This window comes from Pan troglodytes, chromosome 10, assembly GCF_028858775.2.
Source record: "Pan troglodytes isolate AG18354 chromosome 10, NHGRI_mPanTro3-v2.0_pri, whole genome shotgun sequence".
Classification (NCBI taxonomy): Eukaryota; Metazoa; Chordata; class Mammalia; order Primates; family Hominidae; genus Pan; species Pan troglodytes.
In genome coordinates this window covers 79,420,803-79,445,971 of record NC_072408.2, presented here as the reverse complement: position 1 = coordinate 79,445,971, position 25,169 = coordinate 79,420,803, and the positions used below count along the sequence as shown (strand labels likewise).

The window sequence follows — 25,169 nt, the reverse complement described above, 5'->3', positions numbered from 1 at the left end:
TGTTTCTAAAATAGAAATAATTGAAAATTATTTTACTCTTTTGTAAGGAGGCAAATAACTCATCTCTTAGTGGATGAGTGAATGAATGAAAAAATTTTAAAGTAAATGGGCTGTTTGGTTATTATCTCAGTCTATAATTTCCTCCCCTGTACTTTCTTTGAAATTTTCAAAGTATGATAAGCCCACAAGTCCACAAAGGAAAATCCTTTCAGAATAAATACAGTGCTCTTCCCTCATTTCAGATTTTTAGTCCACTGTATTGACCTACTTTGTATCTATTTGACCAAAGCATTGAACTCCTACTATGTGCCAGATACCATGTAAGTCACTAAGATACAAAGATAAATAAGAATAATGTTGCCCCCTTGACTTGACATTCTAGCAAGGAGACAAATGGGTAAACAGATGGTTTCTATGCAGTGTGGAAAGTTTAAGATTGAGATCTGATTCAATGAAAGTACAGAAGAAAGTTAACTAAACACTTGGCAGAGCACGCATCACATCTTATTAAAAACACTTGCCATTTGTCACTTAAACTTTCTCCATGCATGCTTTACATGTACACATTTAACCCACAAAATTGCCAAATTTCTTCAAAATTCTGCCAGCCAGTTGTGAAATGTACAATAATAGCTGACTCTTATTGATTGCTTACTATGTGCTAGTCCAGGTGTTGTTCTAAGTTCTTATGTCTATTAGCTCAATCTTCTTACTTCTCTATCTGTGTTAGGTACAATTATTAACATTTCACAGATGAGTAAACCAGGGCAAGAAAAGCCAAGTTACTTTATCAAGATCACAGAGGTAGAAAGTAGAAGAACTGAAATTCGCATGAAGACAATCTGACTCCAGATATCAAGTTCTCAAACACTCCACTTCACTGCTTTCTGATGATTGAAAGTATAATAAAGTAAGAAGAATTTGGTTTGAATCACTGCTGCAGCCCCTATTAACTCGATTTTAGGAAAGATCCCAATTTCTCAACTTTTAACCTTTCTGGTATAAAATACAAAAATTAAGTTTTTCTCATTCGGCAGTTTTAAATGTGATTTTAAAATTCTTTGGCACACTGTCGATCAAGATGTGGGGTTTATGTTCCTCCCTTTGCGTCTAGGTTCTGTAAATGACCAACATAATTCAATAGCGGTGACACTGTGACAGTTCCCAGATGTCATCCTTAAGAAATTGCTACATCTACTGCTTATCACCTTGGATGCTGTCTCTTGGAATCTAGCGTCCAAGTATGAGGAAGGCCAGGCCACATGGAAAGGCTATGTGTAGGCATTCAGGCCAACAGCTCAAGTAGGACTCCAGCTGGTATCAATCCTAGACATGTAAATGAAGAAATCTTCAAGATGACTCTGGACCCAGCCACTGTCTGACTCACTACATGAGAAACCTTGAGCAAGAACCACCTGTGCCCAGTCAACCCCCAGAATAATGAAAAATAATTTTTTAAAAAATAGATGGTATATTAATCAGGGTTATCTAGAGGGACTGAACTTATAGGGTGTATACATAAAGGGGAGTTTATTAAGGAGTATCGACTCCCACAATCACAGGTTGAAGTCCCACAATAAGCTGTCTACAAGGTGAGGAGCAAGGAAGCCAGTCCAAGTCCCCAAACCTCAAAAATAGGGAAGCCAATAGTGCAGCCTTTAGTCTGTGGTCGAAGGCAAGACTCCTAAAGGTGAAGAACTTGGAGTCCGATGTTCATGGGCAGTAAGCATCCAGCATGGGAGAAAGACGTAGGCCAGAAGACTAAGCCAATCTAGTCTTTTTAACTTTCTTCTGCCTGCTTTTATCCTAGCCATGCTAGCAGCTGATTAGATTGTGCCCACCCAGATTGAAGGTGAGTCTGCCTTTCCCAGTCCACTGACTCAAATGTTAATCTCCTTTGGCAACACCCTCACAGACACAGCCAGGAACAATATTTTGCATCCTTCAGTCTAATTAAGTTGACACTGAATTTATTAACCATCACGGGTGGTTTGAAGCCTGTAAATTTTAGGGTGATTTGGTATATAGCAATAGATAACAGAAACTGTTACTTATCTTGTCAATATTGTTACTAGTATGAAAGTCCTTGGCAAATTATGAAGTATTACACAAATGTAAATAAGTATTATTTAACCTATATCAAGTATATATAAACAGATGATTCCCTATAAAATAATACACCATCACAGAAATCTGTCTAATACCAAGGGCCAGTGAGTACATTAATTTAAATCCAGTGGGTATTCCTTGAGTGTCTGCTCATTGTTAGCAGTAAATTAGGTTCCATGAAGACACAAAAACAACAAAGGCAGAAGTATTCCATACATTCTAAGAATATACAAAAAGCATCTTAAAACTGAGTTGTAAATGAAATGTTTTATTTAGCATCCTAATTTCTCAGAAACATTGTTTTATTCCCTAAAGCATTGTTTACTTCTTGATAGAAAGTTGGTCGGTGCTGGCATCAGGAAAATTGGGGTTTCAATCTTTCCTCTAATACTTCCTTAAGTACATACAAAACATATTTAGGTGAAGGGTTACTATTTGTAAAATGAAGGTAAAAATATCTATATTGCATGAGTCTTGGGAGGATTAAATGACATGTATATATTAAGAGCATAGCACAAAGAATGAGATCAGTAATAGCTCCTATTATAATTGATCTTTCTAGGTTTGATCTCCATTGCAAATTTGCAATAAAAACATCATGGACATATATCATTATTGTTCAGAAATATGGCTGTTAGGTATTCCTGAGTTCAATTCTTAAGGGCAAAAGGCTGCATTTGTTCTTGAATTACTTCTAATGCTTCTCTAGGCACCACAGACACGTCAGCAAATCATGTCAATTTTACCTTTTTAAGTACCCTGGATCCAGGGCCCCTCAAGACTTCCAGCAGCACCAATCAGGCAAAATCATCATCATCTCTCACATGAATTATTATAATAGCCCCTTGTTTAGATTTCTAGGGCTTTCATTAAAAATTGCCACAAACTGCGTGCCTAAAACAACAGAAATTTATTTTATCATATTCTGGAGACTTACAGACCAAAATCAAGGTGTCAACAGGGCCATACTCTGTTTGAAGGCTCTGGGAGAGGATCTAGATCCTGACTGCTTCCCAGTTCTGGTGGTTGCTGGCAATCCTTTACTATTTCTTGGATTGTGTCAACATAATCTCTATCTCTGTCTTCATAAGACCTTCTTGTTCATATGGGTCCAAATTTCTCTCTTTTTATAAGGACAACAATCATTGGATAAGGGACCACCCTAATCCAGAATGACCTAATTTCAATTTGATTACATCTGCAAAGATCCTCTTTCCAAATTAGGTCATTTTCACAAGTATCAGGGGATTAAGACTTCAACATATCATTTTGGGAGATACAATTAAATTCATTAAACTTCCCAGTTGATATCCCTGCTTTCCCTTTGATTCCTTTAGACTATTCATTCCATTGCAGTCAGAATGCTTCCTATGTCAAATCATGTTTTGCTTCTGCCCAAACTCTTTAGTAATGCTCCATTTCCCTGGAAGTAAAAAAATCAGTGTCATGAAAGAGGACAAAAAGTTCATCAGGAGCTCCTTTTGCCTGTCTCCTCCTATACTCACCCCAGGGTCATTTCTCACAGCTCCTCTTCCTGGAACTCATTACATTTCACTACATCAGGTCCACTTGCAGTCCCAGTTCCCCTGCTCTGGGGCTTTTGTACTCAGGGTTCCCTATACATGGAATTCTCTCCCCTTAACTCTCATAGCCTCACAGTTTGCTTCCTTTTCCTTTGGGTTTCTACTTAAATATCACCTTTGTGGTGATACCTTATTGATTACTCCATAGAAATTAATACTCTCTTTTATCCTATATTATTTGGCATTAGTATCCTGGTTTGTATTTCTTTATAGAGTAGTACATGTCTCTAAAGGCCATGTTACATATTTATCTGTTTAATATTTGACTTTAACTTCTTACACACACACACACACACACACACACACACACACACACGAATATAAACTCCAAGAAGGCAGGGATTTTGTTTTTACCACTATATCTTTTTTGCTTATGTAAAATATCCAATAGTAATGCAAATGATTCTTGTTCATAGACATGCAAGTTGTGTTTGGTAGAGATTTGGCTGATTTATTGCCTGGTGGATACTGACCAGTTTTGCCAGTTTGTCATCAATTAAGTGCATTTATATCAGCATTCCTGGTGGCCTTATATCCATGTAGTTCTTTGAGTTTTTTGAACAGCTTATAACATCTTACTATTTCCCATTAATTATCTCATTAGTTAATTTCTCATTAACTATCTCTTAACACCATTCATATTGATAAGGTTTCTAGAAAGGGGTGAATGTGAATTGAGTTTCAAAGAGTGTAGGTATGTACTAGAAGAAGGGAGGGCAGGTGACACATGGAGACTTACAGGGCAAAGAAGGCAATAGGATTTATGCACAGTAAACCCTGTTAACTCATAATTTTAAAAAGGTAAAATAATGACTCATAAAAATATAAAATAAACTCAGTTCAATGCTTTAACTTGTTAAGTAATGAGGGAACTAGTAAGATGTGAACAACAGTAGAGAGTCTTAATCTTTATAAGACCAATTCTTCAAACTGCCAAGGGCAGGAATCATTTGCATCACTATGAACAGGAGATATCTGCACTGTCATCAACTTTTCAGAAGTTTATCTTTATCCCTAGAAAGGTGAAAACTACACCAGTCACAAGTAACTCAAAGGTGCACACCATGAAATACCATAAGATAAAATAGCTCTTGAAGAGTACCCTAAAAAGCATTCAATATTCCATTGAAAGGACATCAGTAAACTTTTTCAAAAATCTTTCACAATGTCCCTAAAATCATCAAGCATATTATGTAATGTATACAGGCCCACATGTTTCTGAGAGTGATGACTATTTGTTTGGTTGGATGAAGGGGTAGCCCAGTTGGTGAAAGATATTATTGCAAGGCAAGTTAGGATTTTATATAATAAGTTATGGAAAGTCACTCTAAATTTTCAAGCAGAGGAGTGATTTGATGAAAACAACATTTAAAAAGAATCATTTTAGCAGAGATGTGTAGGATGGAATCTTAGAGTTGGAAGATAGGCAGGGAGAAGACAGGAAGCAACAAGATACACTCAGAAATGTTTTATAGGAATTCAAACCTGATTTAGGCCTGAGATTTGCAAATGATCCAGAAGAGGTTGGACAGAGAGTATTGGGTTTGAGGATAGTTGATGTAACTGAATTGACTGAGAGACAGAGTCAAGATTCCTTGAAATTTTTCAGAGGATACCTCATTGTGAGGAGATTTTATAGTTCTAAAATGTGTACTTTCCAACATTTGACAGTCTATTTCTCTGCATTTATATTACTTTTTCGATGGCATGCTAATAAGTTACTTTTTCTTTGAATTTAAAATATCACATTCACCTTTTATTTAAGCCTTAGGCTTTTGTAAAATTTTCTCGCCTAAAATGTTTGCTCCCTAAAATGTTTTTCACCTCTATCATTTGAGAAAGGCATACATCCATAAAATATTCAAGTGTATTTATTTCACCTCTGTAAAAGTATTTGTGATATTCTTTCTATGATGGATATTATTTAGATGTCAACTCTAGTGTAATGAATTCATATAATTTCACTAATATTTAATGCTTAAATGCAATATTGCATGCTAATTAAAGCTCTTGCAATATCTGTAGCAAGCTTAGATAAATCCATTTTTTCTTTGTAAGCTTTCTTTTAAAATAAGTAGTTTAATTACATTTTCTGTTTGTCTGTGTTTGTTTCACTGGATTTTACTTGGTTTATTAAAAAATAAGAAGAAACATCATGTCTTTTCAATATTAGAAAATAAAGTAAATCATTCAGGTCATTTAAATCCATAGCAAAGCTTGTTTGAAGTGCTTCGGTTATAGCCTGATTTTAGGAAAACCAAATATCAAGGAATAGTCTCATGGTAATTGCAGCTAACCATTTGAAGTTCAAGCCATGTTTCCAATCTGTGATTTGAGTATGCTTTTTTTCGCTCACATGGATTTTGTAGAAATTAAACAGTGGTATTTTATGAAAATGCCCTTTTGTAGCTTGACATATTGTAAGCAAACACACACTCTAAAAATGCACATCCAAAGTTAACCTTTTGAAAATTCAAACTGTTCTGAGGACATCATAAATGATTCACCAGTGAAACATATAGGCAATTTTTATGACCTGAACCATGAATCGTTCTTTAGTTCTTGATTCAAATGACTACTTTTCACTATATTGAGCCGTGAGTTTCAGAAATAAACCTTTTGCTGATAAGGAGATTTACAGAGAACAAAAAAGCCTGAGTCAACTATTTATCTGGGACCAAATTCTGTGAACTAAGCTTAGTTCAAGCAAGAGGTTTTCTAAGCAGTTCATTTATTTTAATATGGTACAAGTGATTTGGAGTTACATTGTAGCTTATGTTCACAGAGCTTTGACAGAAGAGGAGGGGAAAGGCCTGGAGGTAACATTTCATGCATTCTTAGAGATAAGAATTAAGCACCTGCTAGAAGCAAAGCCCCACGCCAGATGCTCTGGAGATACACAGGCCTAGCCTGAAAGGAGCTTCCATCTATTCTAGAGGGAATAAAACAAGTTCACAGATCATTATGTTATGATAAAATTATAAGATAGTATTCTGTTATAAATATTAAAGAAAGGGTAAAAAACAAACTTTTTTTTTTTTTTTTTTAAGAAATTCCAAAGACAGAGAAAGTACATTGGTTTTCCAGGGGAAGGAAAATGACTTCATAGCATTTGAGTAGAACATTGTTTCTTTAACTTCTGCATGCGTAAAAGATACCTGGAGAGCTTGTTAAAATTTAGATATCTGGACCATCCATAGAGATTCTGATTTCTAACATCTGCATTTCTAACCTGCACCTTAGGTGATTGAGATAGAAATGGCCCAAGTTCCTTGCTTTAAAAACACATGCTTAGAGCCTTAAAAGATAAATAGCAATGAGAAGGCAGTCATAAAAGGATAAAGTATTCAGATGAAAGGAATGATAGAATTTAAAAAGGAGATAAAATGTTGAAGATCTCACCTTGGTAGGTGGGCGGCAGGGTGGGGAGGGTGTTGGAATCCCTAATCAGGATTAACCTATTAAAATAATGGTTTTCTGATGAGCAGTTCTAGAGAAAGGGAGTCTTACAACAGAACAGATTTAATAGTACTACTCAAAAATTATCTCTAAGTTGATCCAAAATTTATGAAAGAGTAAATAAAGTATCAATAAGAAGTTCTCACATTGCAGGAAAAGCTCTTCTAAACAGCTACAGGACACCAGAAGGGAAAACGTTCCAGGGAAATCACCAGGGAGCCCAGCACAGTGACAAGCTCACTTCTTTTCTTTTTCTTTTTCTTGAGATGGAGTCTTGCTATGTTGCCCATCTATGCTGGTCTAGAGCTCCTGGGCTCAAGTGATCCTCCTGCCTCAGCCTTCCCAGTAGCTTGGATTACAGGCATGTGCCCATTTATGATCAGCTGATTTTTGAAACAACATACAGTTACAGGTTTTCTGTTGGTCTGCTTTGAGTAATTGTTGTCGTTTGCTGGTATCGGGCTGGCTCACTGTATCCCTGCAGCCGGTGAACAGTACTCAATAGCATATGCCAATGATGGTCTTCCTGGAGTTGGGGGAGGGAAGTCAATTACCTTTCTCCTATATCCAGTTGCAAATGGTTAGGGGTTTCCTGTCTCCTGTATTTCTGAGCATAAGCTTGGAATCCCTCACTTACATTTTATTTTCACTCACATCCCTACTTTACATATTATCTGCCCTCACACAACATTCTACTAAAGAAAAGGAAACTAGCACTCCTTATCTGTGTTAGCACGTGGCTAAAGCAGCAGAGGCTGGGGCTAGGACTCAAAACAAACAAAAAAAATGTATGATCGGTAAAGAGCCCATATCTAGCCTCCAGCAAATGAGAATTATCTAAATGCTCATCACCACAAAAAGCTTGCAAAAGAGTCAAGAAAATTATAGCCAATGTATGATGTACAACAGGAAATGAAAACCAAGGAACAAATAGTACATCAAAGGCAAATTGTAAAAGATCTTGAATGTTAGGGCAAAGAACTTTTTTCAACAGACCAAAGGGAATCATTCAACATGATATCCAAATTTGGCTGTAGGAAGTTTGAACTGGCTACAGTATGGAAAGCATGCAGAAATTGGTTAAAAGCAAAACAAACAGGAATTTTAAACAGATACATGAAGTTAGAATTATTCTTAGTCAGTCCCTGCAAAAATCCTTTGTTGACCTATGGAAGACATGTACTTACATGATTAATTCCAATTTGTTTCTTAAAGAGCTTTTGAAACTGTCTCCACAGAATTTTTATAAAATTGGTTAAGGGAATAAATAAATTTCAACTAGGCTTGCAGCACAATCAGCAGCAATCATTAAGCCAGCTTGCCCTTTGGTCCACTTCCTTGCAGAGGTCACTGCTTACTACACCAGGTTAATGTAATCCTTGTCACAAGTCCCTTTGTTTCTTTCTGTTCTAAAAATAAAGTATAAGAAATTGAGAGATGATAAGCTTTCCACTTGAGTTTCTCTTTTAAGTGCTGCAAACCAGTAAATTACCTCCATCACCTGATCTGAAGGGTCCAGCAAGGAGCTGACTCATGGAAGAATACACTTTCTACATCCAGATGATTTTATCCTCATTACCCCAATCAATCAATGACCCCAATTCTCCAGCTCTTCATTCTCTATGATCCCCTTAACACTCTAGGCCAGAACCCCTCACAGAGACAAGTTTGAGGCTTGAGAATTGCAAAAATCAGGAAGTAAAAAAATTAAAGGATTATATATGTATTTGTTTATTTGCTTTCCTGCCATATAGTTCCATCACTCACATTTTAAGCAGGCATTTGTTCTCTATATTAGATTCTTCTTATGGCAATCACTATTCTAAAAAGTAAACCTCAGAATAGAAATACTTTGTTCTCATCAGATCAGAAAAAAAAATAAAGCTAGTCAGAACCTTTCTCTATCTTTGGTGGATAAAAATGGTAAAAAGGAGAGATCCTCAAGGTCTTCTTATTTAACTTTTTCAATATCATCACATGTCCCTTTTACCCACACCGCCCCACAGCTTCTTATCTTGCCTTTCATGGAAACCACAGGTAATGGTTAGTAATCTTTCTCCAACTCCATTTACTCCACAAAGCTTTCTTAAAGCATTCAGTCCATACACAACTTTCCCTTTTCTCTGTAGTGACCTCAAAATATATTTTGTATGTTTTCCTGTATGCTATTATATATATTATGATATATAAGCATATTAATAAATATAACATATTAATATAATATATAATATACATATATTAACATAATAATATATAGTTATATATAATACATAAACCTGGAAGATTTATAGAACATATATCAAATAGGATACAAGAAAAAATATATACATATATATATAAAATGTTTTTCTATACCATACCCTATATGGTATTCTGTTCTATTTGTAATTGCTGTTTGTGGAAATAAGAAAAAGTTATTTTAGACTAAAAACTATGCCTTATATTACTTTAATGTCAGCATTGCATCTTATATAGATTTGAGCACACAGTAGGTCAACAATAATGTACTACTTATTAGCTCCATAGTGGCTATAGCTTAGACCATTAGCAGTTAGTAAAGATTATATAATTCCACCTGATCTCTGTTTTATATTAAAATATCAAAGAATAAAAACTTAATGAAATTTTCCCAGTCCAATCCAAAATCTTGCAAGACATTTGAAATCCATAAATGGCATCATTTTCTTGGATAGATTTACATTTTGTGGCAATAAAGGAGATACTGTGAATGTTTTCTAGATGATGATAATTTGGGAAGGCAGCACACGTGCAAAATCAAATATATGTGAAGTTGATAGATCATTAAATGGAAAATGTGCTTTTTTAAAATCATAGAATTTCTATTAACAGTGAACAAAAATCTCTTTGAATAAACCACAGACACTATTTTTAAAAAAATTATCTTCGTTAGTTCAGTTTTTCAACTAAAGTTTCTCTCTCCCTTGTGCATTTTGCAACCTTTTGGCAGCTTTATTGTTGAAAAGCTCAGGTACATTCATAATTGCACCACAGTAACATGCATTTATCATTGGCAAAGGTTCCGTACTATAAATGAATTACTCTAATAGATATGTCATGAAATAGCAACTTATTATCCTCCTCTTCTTCTACTTACTCCACCAAGTGGGTCAAAGTTGATAACTAGTGTTGCTCTAAAGTGATATTTTTGAACAAATTAAAGAGATGGTGTGAGCTTTAAAGCTTTAGCTTTGCAGTGCTTTAAAATGATCAACACTTTTTATTCTGGTTGTGGCTCTACATTCTTAAAAGTCTTCTTGCTCTGCTGTTTTTGCTCATACTGGAAAGTTGTTGTTTTAATACTGGCACTTAGGTTGTTCTCAATCAACAAAATGTGATTGAGAATTTATTATATTTGATGTTTCTGTCAAAAATGGAAATAAATACCATCTCTACCCTTGAAGAATTTATAATCTAGCAAGGAGATAAAACATATCGATTTAAAATATGGATAGTATAGTCAGAAGGAATTATATACATGTAAAAAAAAAAAGATCTGTTCAGAGGAGAGACAGTTAAATTGATACAAAAAATTAGCTTTATCACACCACTGCACTCCAGCCTGGGTGACAGAGTGAGACTCAGTCTCAAAAAAAAAAAACAAATTATCTTTGAGTATGAATAAATGAATGTCTAATTTAGATTATAAGATTTCCAGTTGGTTTTAGTCAGATGTATTTGGGAATTTTGAGAAAGAAAAATCCCTTCCCTCCTTCAAAAAGTTTTGGCAAGATATTAGAGTAAAACCATTTTTTGGCTATATGGTGTATTGTTAGCTGCCATTTCTGTTTTTCGGGTAGCTAAAAGAAAGTGATTAGAAATGTACAAGTGTAGGGTTCTGTTACCATGTTATTTTAGCTCCTTTATTAAACCCTAAAGAAGGCAGTGGATAGTCTGTGAGCACAGAGAAGTTGTCCCCAAACAACGTATAGTACCATGTAAACATAGCCTAACCACTGGATCTACACAAATAACCAACTGAGGAACCAATGGCAGGTATCAGATCTACTGGCACAATGACATCTGGGGGGAAAAATCCCATGACAATCTCGTGTCATTATTTAAATGAGGACAAAGGTGACATGCTACTTACATGTACAAAGAGAAGTTGTTACAAGGAATAACATTATCGAGATCCCCAAATTCTCACACAACAACATTCAGCAAGAAAAAAATATTAATTTTTTGTCTTGTGTGTAAAAAACAGCCAACATTTAACTGAGAGTTGGCTTAACAATTTTCAAACTTTGGATCTTTAATTGAGCCAAGAGCTATGTAGATCAAACTCATCTTTATAAGTAAACTGTAAATTTAGATGTTACTAGAAGTATAGAAACTAGGGTATGCCAAATGATATTTTGCTTTATCTTTGCAGTGTGGCTAATTATACTAGGGCTGTATTACAAAACCAAATATCTCAAGTGAGGATGAGTATTATAGTAAGCAAGGAAAGCATCTATAGTCAAAGCAAATGAGATTTTTGTGCATGAAATTCAGGCAAAGTATTTGCTTTCACTCATTTGATCCAAGTATTGAGAGTGACTAGAAACTAACACATGGGGACCTCTATTTTAAAAAGAATTTGTGGCAGAACAAAGAGATGTTCATATATCACCTCTCGCTTTAGGTTTCCTGTTTTGTGACTAACCAGAAAGGGCAACATGAGTTCTTCAGTTTCATTTCTCCAAAGCTAGATTTTGCTTTTTCCTTCTGCTCTCAAGAGAACACCCAGTTTCTACGTACCCAGATAACTACCGAATCTTGTTTGACAGTTTTAGAAACTCATGTCACTTTCTATTGAACCAAAAATAATAATATTACACTTCAGTCTAAATTTCTCCTCCAACTCACCAGGTATATTTTATATGTAAGAATATGAGGATTTTCAAACTAGCAAATTGAAGAAACTAATTCTAAAAGATTGAAAAATATATCAACGTGTAACATGGGACTTTAATTTCAATTTTATGTGAAAATATGCTTGGTCAAAAGTTGTGTCATTTGTTCTTAACGTTTTCTTATTCTCCCTCCTCTTCCATCTGAAACATACACACATACATACACACTTAAACACCTCATAAACACTAGCCAGCTTTTGCGCTTCATAGGCAATGTGAATAAGATTGAAGGATTGAAATTAATATTTACTTTAGAACTTGTGCTTAATCTGAAACATTACATTTATTTCACTCAATTATTTTTCTCAAATAAATTCACTGGAAAATATTTGGATTAACCAAGAACCAGAGTAACTATTGCCTATAAAATATATTCGTGACATACTGAAACTGCCTGGAGTTATTTGCATACCTGTTGCATCTTTGCATATTCTCTGTCTGCTAAAGTCCACCACTATCATCAATATGGTAAGCCTATTTTCCAATCCCTTATTTTGTGCTAAATTTTCATGTATGCCTCCAAGTGGTTGAAATAAAGCGTTTCCTATTAAGATTTAGCTTTAGGACTTTTACATAGATCTTTGCTCATTAAGCATTTCCCTCTTTTTCTTTTCCCAGCAGGCAGTTGTTGGAGTTCTTGGGTAGACCTAAATTTGTCACAGATGTCTCAGTAAAGTTATTCATCCTAAGAATTCTGATAACTTAATAAGAAGCTACTAAATTGGAAGGTCTTACTCTACAGAAAAATTTCCTTTCTGCATAAAAATAGGTACAATACTAAATCCTATAAAAACAATTACAAGGGGTGAAGGATGGAGAATGAAAAAAAATAACAAAAGGAGGACAGGAGGATGAGAGTTTATTTTTTTTGTCAGATATGGCTCAAGAGTTATCCAATTAAATAATTCACCCTTTCCTCTAACAGCCTGCTAAAATGCTCAAGAGGTGACAATATTTCCAGTTCTCCTTTTATTGAAAAAAAAAAAAAGGCTTAGTTTGTATGCTGAAATCTCTAATTAGCTAGAGACTTTAGGAAAGAAAAGCAAATTTTAACAACCCAAGGGAAGCCAGAACTAAAGGAGTGACGAATGAGCACAAAGACTCAAAAGTACAACCAAGCAGTTTCAGTGTATCCAGATGCCCTTTGGGTCTTGTTTGACAATCCCAGGAACACATGTCACTTTCTATTATGCACACAGATATAGAAACAGCTTAAAAATTCTTTTTGCAATGTCAAGTAAAAATACAGTGTCTGTTGCTGAAAAGGCTCAATGCTCAGCTGGCAGGTCACATGAGAGAAAAAGAGAAAGGAGAGTAAAGTAAAAACAACAACAATAACAACAACAACAAAAGACAACTGGAAAAGGAGTAACATTTCAGATGACAACAGTGTATAATAATAGTTTGTGGTGTGTTTATCTCTCTGAGTAACAATTTTAACGTATGTCATTCCTGATCTCCAATGTCAGGCAATTGTGAAATGAGCAGCAGAAAAAAAAATTGTTTTATTCAGCAGAGTAAAAGTACAGTCATTTAATGAAAAACGCTTCCAATGGGAACCTCCTTTCTTTTTTTTTTTTTTTTTTTGTATTTTACTTTAAGTTCCAAGATACATGTGCAAAACAAAAGTTAAAAATTTGTTATTGTTGATAATAGTAGATGTGAAATTATTCACCCTCATTTATATAGGACTACAGGGGAAAGGGGATGATAAGATAAAGCGGGTGACAGCAGAAAGTCAGAGTCAGAACCAGGAAAGGTCAGGCAACCACGTGGATGGCACCAGACCACTCAGATTTATACTGTGTCAGTGACATGTCAGGGTAATAGTCAATTGTCCAAACTTCTTGTTTGCTTTTCACTATTAAGCTAATTGAGGACACATTTTTGACTTCCATATTTGGTGGAGAATGCCAAGTAATAGTATGAACTTAGATTCTTGAAAAATAGGTACTTCCGGTAGTATTCTGTAATTAATCCTCAAGCTATTTTATGCTTAATTTGGTACCTCCTCTCAGGGGGTCTTGAACGCTATATATTAAAATCAGGTGTTTTTAAAAATGCTTAAATGAATGCCCCATGCCAGAGTCTTCTTTAGTTGGTTTGAAGTGAAGCCCATGCATCATCATCAGGTTTTAAAAACAATTCAGGTGAGTCTGATGTAAAGTCAGGGGTGAGAAGCCCTCTATCTAGCCAATATTTCTTAAAGTGCAGTCTAGATGGATCGCCTCCACCAGAATCACATACAATCCATGTTCAAAATGTAGATGATTATATACTATTCAACACCTGCTGAGCCAGAATCTGTAAGCTCCCTCGTGGTTTTCAGAGAGTATCCTTGCTATCATGCCAGTATAATTCACCTTTCATTTGACAGGTTTCCAAGTTAAGATGGTACCCAACTGATATTTTGCAATAGCCATTTTCTGACTTATGTGATTTTTCTGCAGCACAATTACCACTTGGACGGGGAAATAAATAATATATATATGTATGTGCTGTTGGGGATATATACACATATGTATATATAATGTATGTATATAAGATTATGTATATACATAGTATATGGATATTTTATTATATATAGTTATACATAAATATATGTATACATGTTATACATGTATATGTAATGTAGACACTACTGGAGAGATATAAATACATACATACACACACACACACACACACACACAAGACACTGTCTATATCCTTTAATAGAAATATTCTTTGCTCTGGCTTGGAAGGCATTCTATTTTTTACCCTCATGTTCACGGACCAGAGGAGGATTATCTATGGCTGTATAAAGTATTATGGGAAAAGCTAAAATGAGTGGCTCCGCAAAGTCAAATTCTAATGTTTTCTGCCTAATCCTTAGAAACAGAAAAACCCAGAGACATTGAAAATATATTTTGAGTACTACTTACGAATCATGATTATATATATTTTATAGCCCTGTTGTTATTGAAAACTGTTCTTGAAATTCAGAGCCTGACAGTCTGTTGAATGCAGAAAACCTATTAAAAAGCAATCTGAAATGCATTTCAGGTGAAATCACTTTTTACCAAAGTGCAGATCATTTCATTTATTCTAAAGGCATATAATTAGAAAGGAGAACAAATTGTTTTTATTTTTACAGTATAGCACAAATATATGTTTTTATTCTGGCTTCAGCATGTGTATAGTCATGAAAAAGTCCATGTCAGAAGAGAATAATGTTTTTCCATTTGCATGGACCTCTATAATATATATACTCAAAATTTTAAAAATGTATTTTCAAGTGAAAAAAACAGATGGTATTATTTATTTTGGCCTTATCTGCATGTCAGAAAATTAAAACTTTTTAAATTGTGGCACATTACACATTGCTGTACAAAATTTGATTATTAGAGGCAGAATTCATATTTTTTCTGCTTAAAATACAGAAGACAAATTTTCTCATTTAGGAAAATCAATTTTATTGTGCTTGGTCAGAATAGACTAAAAATTTCGTGTTGAATACGTACTAATTCAATTTTTACTGAATAATTTTAAAGGCATACATTGAAAACATTTATCTGCTAAACTAACAAAAGGTTATTTATTTGGTCACTGCTTTATTAACACTTATTTACTGAAAGAACAGCTACTTTTTAATTCCTAAATCATAAAATGTTAGAAAGGAAAAGTGCTTTTATATGACATATTTTAAATAAGCCTGTTCACTTGGGGAATGGATTTAGGAAAGTAAACTTTATTACTGAATAAATTTAGGTCCATTCAAAATAGTTCATAATATTTTTAAAGATTATCTAATAAACTCAGTGGTGTCCAGAAAGCCAATTATGAAAGCTCAAAGATAGAATTTCTCTTATTGTTCAAGTAACTAGACAATGCATAATACAAGCCCTAATCTTTTTTAGTTTTTCAGCCCTAATCTGTTTTCGATATTATCAAAATGCAAAGGGATTAAAAGATAGCAATGAAAAATGAAAAATATCTTTATATGTGGCAATATATAGGTAGCATTCAAAAGGATAATGTGGAATTGCTGTTACACAATATTTTGAAAGGTAGAATACAACATTTGAGGAAAAATTCACTCAAAAATGTTTTGCATTTGAGATTTGCTAGTTAATAAACCTATTTTAAATGAAAATTAATAGCAAAAACTTAATAATGAATGTTCTCACTGAGTAGGTCATACGCTATGTAAAGGTGGGAACAAAATTGTTTACAAGAGCAAATGCAATACTGTGAACATAGAGGTTAAAAGGGTAGCTACTAAATGATTAACTTAAAAAGTAAATGCACTGCACATTTGAGGCAGATGTTCTTAACTCCACTGTAATATTTTCTATAAAACGTTTCACTCTTTCCTTTACTTACATGACATAAGAAAAATGTGTGTGATGAGAAATAAGTTGACCTGTGCAGAGGCAAGTCAAAGCACTTATCTTAGACTGTATCTTCACACAGCAGACCCATTGAAAATGTTAAGTTTAAGTAAATTAAGCAATTGCAGTCCATCTATACTTCTAAGCAGAACGACAGAGATACTTCTCTGACCTCACTGCTAAGCAAAAGGAAAGTTCTGGCTAGACTAATATGTCTCCTCCACATGCAAAGACAGAAGTTTAACCTTAACTTTGTGGTCCACTCGTAAAACCTTTGCAATTTATTCTGTCTTTTCACTTATTTTTTTCATGTGTGTGTGTCTCGTTGGCCGAAATATCTGTTAATTACCTGTTATAACTTAAAACCCACTACACAACATGCTAATGTAAAATGTTTTCATGAAAACTTTTTATGGAACGTATAAAGCGACTTTGTTAAGAAATGAATGGTAAACCAGAATGCACAAATTAATACTTCTTTCGAAAGAGCCAGTGACAATGATGAAGTGTGCTAAGTACCTATTCAAATCTGCTATAGAGAATGGTCTGTACGGATAAACATTATGTTTTCATGCATGCTGAGGGCAGATTAATGACTAGTTTGAGCTATATAAGGCTTCAGTTTGCAGAGTTTTGAATCCAAGTGAATACCACTAATTAATTATGTAAACTGATAACTCTGCCTCCATCTACTCTTTGGTGAATTAGAGCTAATGACATTTCACAGGGTTATTAATTGATGTGATACCAATAGACATATATTAAAAGACACCTATAAAGTGCCTAGCATTTAGTAGGCATTCAAATTTTTGTAGCTTCCCTTTATCTTAACTCACTTAACATTAATACAGCACAAACATTTAATTCAGAACAAAAGAATCAGTCATTTTGTTTTCTTTTTCTTAGTACATTAATAAATGAACTAGGAATGTACAAAAGATAAACATCTTCAAAATACTATCCCTAAAGTACGAAGTATTTGAAATAAAGGCCATTAAAGTGGTATGTTTTCAAAATCTGGGGTAAAATCATCTACTAGTGGGGCCAGTGGTGAAAAACCTATTTAAAAAACAAAATGCATGCAATGGCATATATGTAGTATAGTTAACATTAGAACATATATTTTTAACAACTGCTTTTATTAAATATTTAAGACAGTTTAAAAACTTTCCTTACCTAAACTTTAAAATAAAATTTCACAAAATAAAAATGAAACTACTGAAGTACATTTTTGTTAGACTTTTCCTGAATCTATATCACATTAGATAAAATACTTAATATTTTAAAAAACTTCATCATTAGTTCAAAGCAATTGAACAAAAGGTTGTTCTTATATAATTAAAATTTGGGATTCTAGAATAATTTACAAGAACATTTTTTCATAAGTTCACATATACTAATTTCAACAAATAAATTATGCTTAGGACAAGTATTATTTAATCTGCTTTAAAGAATATATAATTAACTTAAAATTAACACATTGTGAGATACCGATAGTATGCTGAAACCATTTTAGGAAACTTGAACTACTTTTTCGTAAGTAGATTAAAGTATTCCTGCAACTTACTAATACTACTAAATTGTTTAAACAGCTTTTCTTAAGGATAAATTCCATCCCAATTTATATTCCAATTATTAGAGTTTAAACTCTATTGTTTTATTATAATTTCAAAATGTAACATATTTCTGTAAAACACAAGTAAGCACTAGGAAATCAAACAATAAAAATTATACTAGGTATCATAAATGTTTTGAGAACTAGTGTACAAAAATAGTTGTATAATATTATGTATACCTAAAAATGATTGACTTCCCCTCTGTAGCAAGGAATTATTTTTCCTGTTGCCCTCATTCCCTTGGTTCATTCTTTCTTTTTCTTTTTCATTTATTGTAATATGAGTTCATTCCTTCAGGCCATATTCATCTCTGTATTCCTTTCCCTCACTAAGTGCCTTGTGAAATAAAAGATGCTCAATAAATATTTCTTTAAGTATAGTTATATATTGTATCTATACAATATATATTCTTATGTATTGTCAAATGATAATTCAGCTATGATCTCTGATAATGAAAAATTATCTCTGATAATTATTTCTGATAATGAAAAAATCAGGTGTAAGAAATCTTAATTATTTTTCATTATATGTGCTTTTACTATTTCTTTATTAGGTGTACATGGTTACTTCATGAGAGTACCCAGGTGAATAAGCAAGCTATTTTAGGTTCTCCAACTTCTTAGAAAAGAATTCCTTAAAATTCTAATTGCCAGTAGATTTTAATTAAATATATTATTGTAAACTTCCTTAGGGATTCCTTTACTGCATCTAATCCAGTAGTACTAAAATTGCATTGTTTTTCACAACTTAATCTGCATAGATTTATAGACATTTTACCAAATATTATTTTTACTGATTGAGATGCACACAATTTATCTGCATTCTGACCATCTGTTACTATAGACAGAATTTGTCAGATAAATTTGTGTTGAAAATTAAGCAAATTATCAGTACTTTAAGGTTATGTTTAAACAATGTTCAATAAAAGATACAGACAGGAAATATAATTAATAAACTAAATGAATTAAATTATTTGTCCCAATATTTGATTATTTATACTGACCAAATTAAATCATAACATTTCATCCAGTTGTTTAACATCCTGCAAATTAGAAATGCAAAAGTTAACAAACAATGAAATTATTGCAAATATATTTAACTGTGTATTTTGATGCTGGTCTAGTATTTGGAAAATCTCCAATTAATGCAATCGATAGAGATATTTTCAACATATATTTATATTTTAGTTGGGGAATGATGTTGTGATAGACTTAGGTTATTATATTGGTTCCCAAAATAACAACAAACATTGTGATTTTATTTTTTTAGAGACAGGATCTCACTCTGTCACCCAGGCTGGAGTACAGTGATCATAGCTCACTAGAGCACTGAACTTTTGGACTTAAATAATTCTCCCACCTCAGCCTCCCCAGTAGCTGGGACAACAGGTGCACACCACCATGCCTGGCTAAGTTTTCATTTTTATTTTTATAGAAATGGGGCCTCAATATGTTTCCCAGACTGGTCTCAAACCCCTGGGCTCAAGTGATCCTCCCACCCTCAACCTCCCAAAGTGCTGGGATTACAGGCATGAGCCACTGTGCCCAGCCCTATTTTGTAGTTTTAAATAGCTCATGTTGCTACCTGAGCCCCAGTTTTCTCATCAGAATATTAGGGCTCACAACATTTATTATGCTTTTGTGATGAGTCAAATAAAACAAAATGTATAAAACAGTTCTTTGAGAAAGCAATGCATTTTATCAATACATGGCATAACCTTAATAATAGCCTCACAAGATATTATACTTATAATATTTGTAAATAATACTATCACAAAAATCTTAGTCCTATGATATAATTGTCCTGGAGATAATATAAAATAATGCAAGTTTATGACCCAACTAAAATACATGTTATTGAAACTCAAGAATAGACCTAGTATTGTAGATGTTTGTTAGTCTTAGAGGTTGAGATTGTGTATTTTAGAAACTTCAAAGATTATAGAAAATTTTTAAGAAAAAATGTGTAAAAATGGGGAAATCTTTTTATTTACAAGTTACCTGGAAATGTTTAATACTCAATGTGATAAATAATGTTGTCCTTTCTAATTGAAACTACTTTTTTGTACACATATTGGCACAGCAAATTGCTATGGCTGGAGGTTGGACACTTTCAACAGTTATTTCATGCATACATATAATTTGTAAAGCCGACAAAAAAGAAAAGATTAAAAACTCTAAGTAGAAAATAGAATTTTATAACTACGTTTTACAGATTATTCCAAGAGATATCATTGGTTATTTTATTCTTTTGAAAATATTATTTATTTAAACAACTAAAAAAACCGGTAAAGCCTGATATAATTTCAACATTAGAAAGAATAAATTATTGAAAAATATGTAGAACAAAAACACCATCTTAATGCCATTGGTACCACTATACTGTTGAGCAAGTATTATATGAGGTATTGAACATTGCACATAATTATACACTTAGGATTTGAGATTGTAGATAAACCAGTTGTTCAAGGCCACTAAAATACTGAAAAAGGATTATGATTATTAACAGTGAGGAGGAAAATACAACTATAAAAGCCCTTCAAACTCAAATCTGGAAATGGTAATTTTACTCAAAAATATACCACAACTACTAAGAGATTTTAGTAATTCATGACACAAAACAAGACATCCACCTCTAATTTTTTTCTTATCTATTACATGAATTCAGTGGTGACAGACCACATATTTGGGACCTCCATTGCAGTGTGATATTTATTATTGTTATATTTTAGAAGTTACTCATTTAATTAAGGATTTTATAAACGTGGTATGTAGTAACTGGATTTTATCATTTCTGATAAATGGAAAAAGTTTAGATTTTATACTAAAAGTATTATCATGCCTATTCACATCATGTAAAGTATTTAAAATTCATGTATTTTAATTGAAGTGCTGAAAAATTTAGGTATGACTAATAGGTATTACTTGCTTATATGATAAAATTCAATTTTAGGTGGTACTTTATTCTATAGATTCGGAAATAGCTCCTCTTTTCTACTAATTTAAAATAATTCTATGGCTCTGGTTCCTAAAATGTCTAATTATTTTCACTATTCAGTGCGTACTGTTAGAATATATTTCTTTCAATGATTTGTAAGATTTGGTGGAGTGAAAAACCTCAGGAAAATAAGATGTGATTTACAAACATTTGGCTATGTAGAGTAGTTGCATTGGTATTTTATACTGGTAAACTTAAAAATATGCTAATTTTGAAGCATCTAAGCAACGTTTGGAGAGCTGGCCTACTGGGTGAGAATACCATTTAAAAACATTTGTGTTACACAACACACAGCCATGAAAATGGCTATTCAAAATTCCCAGGTAGAACACAGTTGTCAGTGCCAAAAGAAAAGCTTTGTACATTAACACAAGAAAAGGAACTTTTCATCTTAAGGGATGGCACAACTGGCATAAAAGGTCATTAAATGCTAATAGACCCACTTGAGGTATGCTCGCTTAATGGAGGATTAGAGCAAAACAGACTTAAAAGACCAACATGCAGAGAATTTTTTTAACTCTCTGGACTACTCAGCATAAGGTAGGAAAACAAACAAGATGGAAAATAAACTCTTTTTCAGCACTAATAATTATAAGTTTGCATAATTGTTTCATGCAAAAGGAACTTTGACAGAAAACGATGGCAAAATCTATAGGCAAGACGGACACAGGAGAACTGGAATAGTAGTTTATACAAAAATTTTGTTTGTATTCATCTTCATGTAGCAGAATAGACCACTGTTCAAGAAGTAGATGAAAAATTCATAACAGTTGAGAAATTTAGTTAGGACATAGAAAGAATAATGTTGAGATAAATTCCTCGAAGCCTTTTGCAACTGTCCTTAAGTTTATAAAAAGAGATAAATTTTCTTTGATCTGAAGACATTCTTTGTACATGTGCAGTGTACAACATACTATATACATATGGGGCTTCCCTATGTACATATACATATGCATACACTATCTATACGCCTTTTAAAATGTATACACAGCTTTAACTCAAAGAAAATGAGTTAGCAACACAGTAATCATTGCCAGACAATCCAAGTGCTGAAATAAGTGATGTTCATCATGTCAAGGGCTATTTTACCTCTCACGTTGCCCAAAATTGAGAATATCGTTTCTGTTTTTAGTTTTTCTTTCATTGCAATACTGATTGTCATATATAATCTTTGTGCTTTTGCATAATGCCCATCCTAGGTGTAACACATATTCACACACAACACTGGACGTTTGAAATAAGCATGCTGGAACACAGGCAGGACAATATATCCATGCACAGATATTCTGAATATGTTTTTCCAAATCGACTGTAACATCGACATGCATCACTATCATATTTGGTCCTGTACAGCAAGGAATGTACAGCTGAAGCAATCATGGCTAGTTTCACTTGCAAGAGTTTCTTTAGAGAGGAACACCCAGTAGAGAAACAGAACAGAATGAATGAAACAAATAAAAAATATCCCCCGAAACCAAAAAATAAAAACTAAAAAAAAATTCCTCCCACACGTTAACACTGAAAATCTGGCCATTTTCTATGTAGTACATTTTCCTCATTCCACAAAAAGCGTGTCTTCTCATAAACTTCCGAGTTGAATTGTTTGTTTATAAGATACATATATTAGTGTCTTAGAGCTTTTCCTAACCATTGGAAAAGCTCGTCTTGGTAAAGCATTTTCCAGCGCACATTGGCTTCAACAGTTTCCACAGCTCGTGAGAAAGAAGCAGCAGCTACCCCATCATAGTTTTTCATGAAGTTCTTGAGCTGGAAAAAGAAATTTTAAAATGGTAAATCTGCCTGTCTTAAAAAGAACTCATGTCCAACAAACATGAACAAGAATCTATTTGAAACATTAAAAAACAGAATATATTTGAAACAAAATGCCACGACCACTATAGAAGATATATTTAGTACTGTGGAGTGAGCTTGGCAACTGAATGAAATATGACAGATTATGTCAATTAGTTGTGATGTAATTGATTTTGGAACAGAAAAAAAACAGTGGACATTACAACTTAAATAGCTCCAAATTCAGCTTCATGTTTCATGATTAGATATTAAAACAGACATTTAATTGATCATTTCAAAATCAGTTGATGGGATTGTGGCAAGGACTAGTTCTAACTTCAATGTGTATACAATGCACCAAGTAGCCTTAAACACTGAATATAAGGATTAAAGTTCACATTTTGTCTGCAGAGAGAAAATTATTTTTCATCTTCTCCAAATGAGTGGTATTGGGCTTGACATTATCTTTGATGTCATTGAATAACCAAAGTATTGTCTAGTGGAAAAAAAGTAATGGTGCTATGAAAATTGTATGATTAATGACATGACAATCACCTGTGTAACTAGATTTTGAAAGAATAAAGGAGGGATATAGTCTTATTTAGCTAGAGAATCTGAGCATTTAAGTTATAATTCTTAAATGTTTTGCCATATTTTTTGACATAAAATTTTATTTGGAGAGTTCACATACTCTGGAAATACTCCAAGATTTTACTTCAAGATTAAATACCAGAAGTTTTTCCTTTCTGTTTGATATATCTTAAGAAGCTGGCAATGAACTAACAATTGTGATGCTAATAGACAAATGTGAAAAATCAACTTGCAACACAGAAACATTATGTGGTGTAATTAGTGTGGGGTGTGATTCATCACATGGTGGGCGCCACATGGAAGATATGCCAGGAGGGAAATGCAGTGTATCAAGATTGGCTCAGGGGCAGGCAGAAATGGTAGTCGACGATGGAGTTAAAATGCGGTTATAACTTTCTGAATTGATTTAGAAATTAGTTCATGGATAGCTTAGTTTATTTATAAGTGTTACTTTGATTACATGATACTGATGGGTTCTCAGAGTTTTTACTCTGCTTTCCTACAAAGCCCTTTGCCCAGCAGCATTAGCAATGGATAACTGTATCTCAGAGGTACATCCTTTAGAAGATTTCTAAATCACTGTGCTTTCATAACAAACATGTAAAATAGCCAATGTATAACAAAGACTTATGGGTGTTGTCCTTAAAACTGATATGGCATTTGACCAAATTACATATATTAAGAAAAAAGGAAGAAGCAAAGGGATTGGAGTTAATAAATATTAATGTTGCAGGCATTGTGCCATGGGGATAGAAATATATATACACATATATATAAAGGGAGAGTCTAATGGAAGTACTTGAATCATAATTTTAAACTTTATCTGATTAACACAAGAATACATTTGTACTTATATATTTATGTTCAGACTCATCCAGTCTGTATCCTTAAAGCAAAAAGTAATACATTTTGATCTATGTTTTGAATTTCATTTTATTGTAAAAATATGATATTATAATGGCATTATTTACATGTTATAGGTCAATCAGAAAAAAATTACATATGCTCCTTTTAAAGTATATTCTGAATTATTACTTTTTTTCCTAGGCAGTCACTGAATACACCAGAGAGTCATAAATGACCCTTTAGCAACTTTAACTCTGTGGAGCATGCTCTTGGCTTCCTTATGAGATGGTAAGCCAGCCTAAACACATAAAGTAAAACTCTTAAGTCCTCCTCAAAGGCAAACTATGGGTTTGAATATGAACGTTTATTGACAGAGAGATAGTAGGTTGGATTATCCTGCAAAAGAACTCTCAACAGAAAATGTGAACTGAACTGGTGGGTCTCTAGAGATTCACTTCTTAAATCATGATTTAAGTGCAGTAAATACTCCCCTTGAGGGCTCAGAGAGTCTGAGGTGCCTCATATGTATCTTAAGACGAACTTACTCATCAGAACACATCTGGCCTACTTTCTACAGTTGCCATTAATTGATCTTATGCCCCATAATTCTCCATAGCTCTGATATCCAACATGTGGTTGGAATTGCCTCTGACTGGCCCTGGTACACGCTCACAGTGCCTTACAAACCCCTGCCTCACCTTAGAGGGCTTGGGGTAAAAGAAAGGCAGTTAGCATTCTAGTTTGCTTATTTCTTCCACTCTTTGGTAGGATTTATGCTGCCATTTGTGGGCGAAGAATTACCCGGGTGCCGAGGCAAGAGACTGAAGGCACAAACTGTAGCAGTGTAATAAAGAAAATAGTTAGAATAAAGAATAGTTATAATACAAATTA

At 33.5% G+C, this 25,169-nt stretch overlaps 1 protein-coding gene across 2 annotated transcripts in view; it reads right to left on the bottom strand.

The window, feature by feature from the left end:
- Window positions 1–20,281: 20,281 nt before the first annotated feature.
- TRHDE (thyrotropin releasing hormone degrading enzyme) overlaps window positions 20,282–25,169 on the bottom strand; it is a 393,091-nt gene continuing 388,203 nt past the window's right edge. For both annotated transcript variants that reach the window (XR_010148080.1, XM_016923853.4), the window contains one exon: window positions 20,282–22,817. Coding sequence is in view for 1 of the 2 variants with exons in the window: in XM_016923853.4 (XP_016779342.1) it covers window positions 22,674–22,817 (144 nt within the window). In the remaining variant the exon portion in view is untranslated. The remainder of the gene's footprint in view (window positions 22,818–25,169) is intronic.